The 5,815-nt window shown below is 57.9% G+C and overlaps 1 protein-coding gene across 1 annotated transcript; it reads left to right on the top strand.

Annotated features, from left to right (window-relative positions):
- Positions 1-3,013: 3,013 nt before the first annotated feature.
- CDKN1B (cyclin dependent kinase inhibitor 1B) lies at positions 3,014-4,865 on the top strand. Its single transcript, XM_056862759.1, has 2 exons — positions 3,014-3,404; positions 4,682-4,865. Exons 1-2 carry the CDS (start codon positions 3,014-3,016, stop codon positions 4,798-4,800), a joined length of 510 nt encoding a protein of 169 aa, XP_056718737.1. The 3' UTR covers positions 4,801-4,865.
- Positions 4,866-5,815: the final 950 nt, after the last annotated feature.

Here is a 5,815-nt window from a genome sequence, read left to right as displayed (position 1 = left end):
CGGAAGCTTGCTGGGTGACCTTGGGCCGGTCACGCACTCTCAGTACTGACCCTGGCTAGAATTTGGATGGGAGACCTCCAAGGAGTACAAGGGTCGTGGCCCAGAGGCAGGCAACGCAAACCACCTCTGAACGTCTCTTGCTTTGAAAACCCCACCAGGGGTCACCATAAGTTAGCTGTGACTTGATCCCCCACCCAAAAGAAACACTTGCCAACTGTGCTCAAGCATGAGTCACTGATCTGGGTGAGTCTCCTGACTGGTGTCTAGACTGAGGTTGAGAGTTCACAGGAGCCCCAAGTTTAGGGTTGCCAGGTCACTCTTCACTACCGGCGGGAGGTTTTTGGGGCGGAACCTGAGGAGGGTGGGGTTTGGGGAGGGGAGGGACTTCAATGCCATAGAATCCAATTGCCAAAGCGGCCATTTTCTCCAGGTGAACTGATCTCTATCGGCTGGAGATCAGTTGTAACAGCAGGAGATCTCCAGCTAGTACCTGGAGGTTGGAAACCCTACCCATGTTATTTCCTTCGCCTCCTTTCCATAGCATCAGGGAAGACCACCCCAAGAGGCAGAACAGATGGTGGCCAAAACACCACACGGTGTGTGTGTGCATGTTTGCAGCCCCCAGAGCCATCCCCCTGAACGGTGGCTCTGCCATGACTCCAGTCACTGGAAGGGAGGTGGCGGTCCCGAGTCCAGCGCCTTCCAGGCACTAGCAGGGCAGCAAGAGAGGCAGGTGGGGGCGGCAATCGGTGGTCCCGGGACGCCTTCCCGAGGGATGGGGAGGGGGCAGGGTTTCCAGCTCCCTCTTCCCCACTGGTGGGAGGTTTTGGGGGCAGAGCCTGAAGAGGGCAGGGCTTGCAGAGAGGAGGGGCTTCAACGCCATAGAGTCCAACTGCCAAAGCGACCATTTTCTCCAGGTCAACTGTTGTCTCTCGGCTGGAGATCAGTAGCAATAGCAGGAGATCTCCAGGCAGCACCTGGAGGTTGGCAACCCTGGGAGGGGGCAAGCCACTGGCTCGAGCTGGCCCTTCCCAGCAGCCAGCCGGCCTCGGAGGCCCTCCGGCCAGTCGCAGCCCGCCGGCCGGGGAAAGGCTCTCCAGCTGGAAGGAGCGGATGGAGAAGCGTAGGGTTGCCATCCTCCAGGTACTGAACAAATCACTATAGCCAAATACTCAAAAAGTGTAATAAGCATAAGCAAACATCACCTAATATACAGTAACTATCAATCCAAGGTAAGTGTCTACAAGAGAGTAACAATCAATCCAAAGGTAAGTGTCTACAAAAGAGTAACAGTCACAGTCAATCCAGCTTGGAAGTCTTCAAAAGAAGAGAAGGTAAACAGGGATACGATCGTTTCAAGTCTTCCTCAGTCCCCTTTAGTTTGAGTCTTAACAAGTACACTTGTTTCAATGCAAGCTTTCAAAGCCAGTGGTAATAATCTCCCATAGGGATGAAGAAAAGAAGCATACCATGTAGAATTAGAAAAGAGCAAGAGTCCAGTAGCACCTTAAAGACTAACAAAAATATTTTCTGGCAGGGGATGAGCTTTCACGAAAGCTCACCCCCTGCCAGAAAATATTGTTGTTAGTCTTTAAGGTGCTACTGGACTCTTGCTCTTTCTGCTACTGCAGACAGACTAACACAGCTAACCACTGTGAATTATCAGTCCCCTTTAGTTTGAGTCTTAACAAGTACACTTGTTTCAATGCAAGCTTTCAAAGCCAGTGGTAATACTGGTTCTTGCAGGTGATCCGGGCTGTGTAACCGTGGTCTTGGTATTTTCTTTCCTGACGTTTCGCCAGCAGCTGCGGCAGGCATCTTCAGAGGAGTCCCACTGAAGGACAGGGTCTCTCAGTGTCAAGTGTGTAGGAAGAGTAATATACAGTCAGAAAGGGGTTGGGTTTGAGCTGAATCGTTGTCCTGCAAACCCAACCCCTTTCTGACTATATATTACTCTTCCTACACACCTGACACTGAGAGACCCTGTCCTTCAGGGTGACTCCTCTGAAGATGCCTGCCGCAGCTGCTGGCGAAACGTCAGGGAAGAAAATACCAAGACCACGGTCACACAGCCCGGATCGCCTACAAGAACCAATGAACTCTGACCGTGAAAGCCTTCGCCAGCGGTAATAACCTCCCATAGGGATGAAGAAAAGAAGCATAGCATGTAGAATTAATATTTCATATCTTATGATTTCCAAACCAGGCTGTTCATTATATTGTGGAAGGCTTTCACGGTCAGAGTTCCTTGGTTCTCGCAGGCTATTCATTCTCCAGGACCCGGCTGCCCAGCCCCGGGCCACAATTCGCAGCGTTCCCAAATCGGAGGCGACGAGCGGCAGCCCTAAACCCGACGCCGCCCGAAGCCCCTTCCTTCCCCGCCCCGGCCGCCCCAGCGGGAGCCGCCCAGCCGTCCCCATCGCGGCCGGGCCACCTTTAGTCGGGGGGGGGGGGGCGGCCTCGCCCCCAGGCCGGAGCGCGTCGCGGCTGGGCGGCGCCCGGGCGGCGGAGGGAGCCAATGGCGCGCCGCCGCCCTTTAAACCGACGGCCCGTGCCGAGCGTTTCCTCCCGGGCCAGCCTCCTTTCCATCGCCATATTGGGCGAGCGGGGTGGGGAGGGGGGAGGAAAAAGAGAGGCTCGGCTGGTTCGTGCCCCCCTTCTCTCCTCCTCCTCGTTTCCCCCCCCGTCCGACCTTTAAAGAAGAAGGGGGGGGAAGCCCCGGCCCCCGCCCGCCCGCCCGCCTCCCTCCAGCGCCGCGCTGTGCCATCGGGGTTCGCCGGGCAGCTGGGTGCTGCGTCTCCCCGGGGCGGATCGGCGGCGCCGGGCAGGCAGAGGCGCTCCGACGGGGCGGCGCGCTCGGCTCCGGCCTCCCCCGGGGACCCTCCGCCCGCCCGCCCGCCCGCCCCGGCGGCCGATGCCCGGCGGCGCGCCCCTCCGCCTGGAGCTCCCTCCCGCGCCGCCGCCGCCGCCGTCCCCGCCGCCGCCGTCGGGCCGGCTCCCCGCCCGGGGGTCGATGTCGCGCGTCCGCCTGTCGTCCGGCGGCAGCCCGGCCCTGGAGCGCCCGGACGCCTCGCCCAAGCCCTCGGCCTGCCGCAGCCTCTTCGGCCCCGTCGACCGCGACGAGCTGGCCCGCGAGCTCCGCCGCCACCGCCGCCAGCTGGCCCAGGCCGGCCGCGCCGCCTGGAACTTCGACTTCCAGCGCCACCGGCCCCTCGGCGGCCGCTACGAGTGGCAGGCCCTCGACCCCCACGCCCTGCCCGACTTCTACAGCCGGCCCCCCCGGCTCCGCGCCGCCCGACCCGGCCACGGCGACGGCGGCGACGGGGGGCCCCCGCGCCCCGCCGCCGAGCCGCCCCAGGCCGCGCCGCCCGCCCAGCCCAGGAAGCGGCCCGCCGAGCCCGACGGTAAGGCGCCTCTACGGCTCCCCCGGGGTGGGTCCTGGCGCGCTGGCCCCGAACGACCACCCCCCCCCTGCCTCCTCGAGCGGCCAGCTGGAGACCCCGGGCGTGGGAACCCCGCCCGGTGTTCTCACGCGACTCGGAGGTAGACTGCGCCTGAACGCGGAGGCTCCGTCGCGGCGCCGAACCTGCCGGCAGGTAGCGGAGCGCGAGCTCCGAGCGGGAGATAAATAACAGCGGCTTGCCTCCGCGCTCTTACTCCCGAGAAGCGCAGGGGGACAGAGGCAGCATTATCTCATTGGCCGAAGGCTTGACACTTGGGCTTTTCGCTCTTACTCCCGAGAAGCGCAGGGGGACAGAGGCAGGATTATCTCATTGGCCGAAGGCTTGACGCTTGGCCTTTTCGCTCTTACTCCCGAGAAGCGCAGGGGGACAGAAGCAGGATTATCTCATTGGCCGAAGGCTTGACACTTGGCCTTTTCGCTCTTACTCCCGAGAAGCTCAGGGGGACAGAGGCAGGATTATCTCATTGGCCGAAGTATTGACACTTGGGCTTTTATGTCTCTCCCTACCCCCCCCCCCAACTAAAGACAGGTTAAAACCTGGGGGCTGATCCAAAAGCGCAACTCCTGTTGAGGAGTGTTGCTCAAGACTTGGTGGTTCCTTGAAGTCAACAGGGCTGACTTCAAACTAACATGCGATTTGGGGCAGGCGTGTCAGTTTCAGTGGGGCGGCCCCAGCCAAAGGCTTATTGTGGGGGGGGGCTTCACCCCAGGGAAAGCCTCTCTGACCAAGCGGGCTTGACCCCCTCGAAAAGGGTGTCCGTTCTTTGCAGGGCTCTCTTGTTTTTGGACAGGAGCATTTAAGGAAAAGTGGAGGTTAGCGGCCAGCTCCAGCCTGGTTGAGAAAAGGGGGACCGAAGCGTGCAGTAAATAAACGGCGGGGCTTTTTCAGTGGGAGGCTAGTGGGAATACTCTAGGACAAGCAGTTTGGATTGCTGTCTTGAGCAAGGCGATGCGGAGGGTGAAGGCTGGTGGTAAAACTCTGCAGCCAGAACAACTGTCGTGCCCCCTCCTGCATCCATCCTGATGCGACAAATTGTGCATATTTAATGACTGGGCCCCGGGGGGGGGGGCAATAGGAGATGCCCCGTGGGCTTTCTCATGAGCCCCCCTTCACTCTAAGCCTGGTATTGACCCCAACACTAAGCAGCAAAAGGTATTTTAAGATATATTTCCCTCTCTTTACGGGCGCTTTTTTCCTTTTCCGTTCCCCCTCCCCAGATTCTTCTCATCAAAACAAAAGAGCCAACGCAACAGAAGTAATTCCAGAAGACTCTCCCAGTGCCAGCTCAGTGGAACAAACGCCCAAGAAATCCAGCCCCAGACGGCATCAAACGTAGATTGTTTACTTGGTGGGTTTCCTTCCTGCTCGCATCTGCTTGAAAGTTGTGTAGCTGGCAGAAAAGGTGGGGCCGTTTCCCAACGCCCCCCGTCTCTGCCGGGGTTGGAGTTCTGAGAATGCTCCGTGAGAGTTCAGGGCTCCGGTAGACCGTTTTCCATTTCGACGCTGGATTTGACTTCTTGCGCCGCCGGGAGTTTATGGGACGAGCTCTCTCGTGGATCTTGTTTTGCAGCCTTAAGCACACCTGCAGCCTGATCCACCGACCGCCGTGCTTTCAGTGGGAGTTCAGCGTTATTTGAAAGCAAAGCTGTACAACCAAGGTGGGCTTCGGTAAACAGGATCGGGCTTCATGAATGTTTAGCGCCAGGGTGCCGGCCACCATTAATGAGTGTGCCCAAAAATATTTGTTTTGTGATTGTGCTCCCTCTGAAACTGCAAAAAACAAACTATTTCCTTTGGGTTTAAGATTAAGAACATGTAGGCCTCTGCAAAGGGGAGGTTTTGCCTTGGATTTGGTGCGCTCTCGCACATCTTCTCCATCCGAATTCCCAAAACTCAAAAATAAGCCCCGTGCAGAGTTTTGAGAATTTGGATGGGGAAAATGTGCATCGAGAGAGCTGCAAATCCAAGGGAAAGCCTCCCATTCGTAAATGGCCGTTGTCTGCAATCCTTGAGCCACCTCCTAATGCTCAGTTCTGTTTACTCAGAAGTAGACCCTTGTGGTTAGTACTGCAGCCTTCCCGGTTGCACCGTTGATGGGGCTTCGAGGGCTGAGGAGGGTAGAACAGCAACCAAACCTTATTTTCAACCTTCTTTTGAGGCTGGTTCATTTTAAAGCGTTAAATCGTGGGCATTTTCTTTGATGGGGATTCCAAACTGCATTTGAAGTAAAACTAGTTCAGGGCGGGCGTTTGGGAGGTGTGGTGGGGGCGTGGAGTTTTCCAGAGCTGGAGTATTCTAAGAAAGCACACAGACGAGATTTGCCATTTGGCCGAGGAGAGAAAGTTTGGAAT

The sequence above is a fragment of the Euleptes europaea genome, chromosome 17 (genome assembly GCF_029931775.1).
Source record: "Euleptes europaea isolate rEulEur1 chromosome 17, rEulEur1.hap1, whole genome shotgun sequence".
Taxonomy (NCBI): domain Eukaryota; kingdom Metazoa; phylum Chordata; class Lepidosauria; order Squamata; family Sphaerodactylidae; genus Euleptes; species Euleptes europaea.
This window is presented reverse-complemented; position numbering and strand designations above follow the sequence as displayed.

What these genes read in the sequence shown, in the direction of transcription:
- CDKN1B (XM_056862759.1), top strand. Translation starts at nt 3,014, where the DNA reads ATGTCGCGCGTCCGCCTGTCGTCCGGCGGCAGCCCGGCCCTGGAGCGC. An exon ending in GCGGCCCGCCGAGCCCGACG is followed by an intron (nt 3,405 to 4,681) that starts GTAAGGCGCCTC and finishes CCCCCTCCCCAG; the next exon opens with ATTCTTCTCATCAAAACAAA.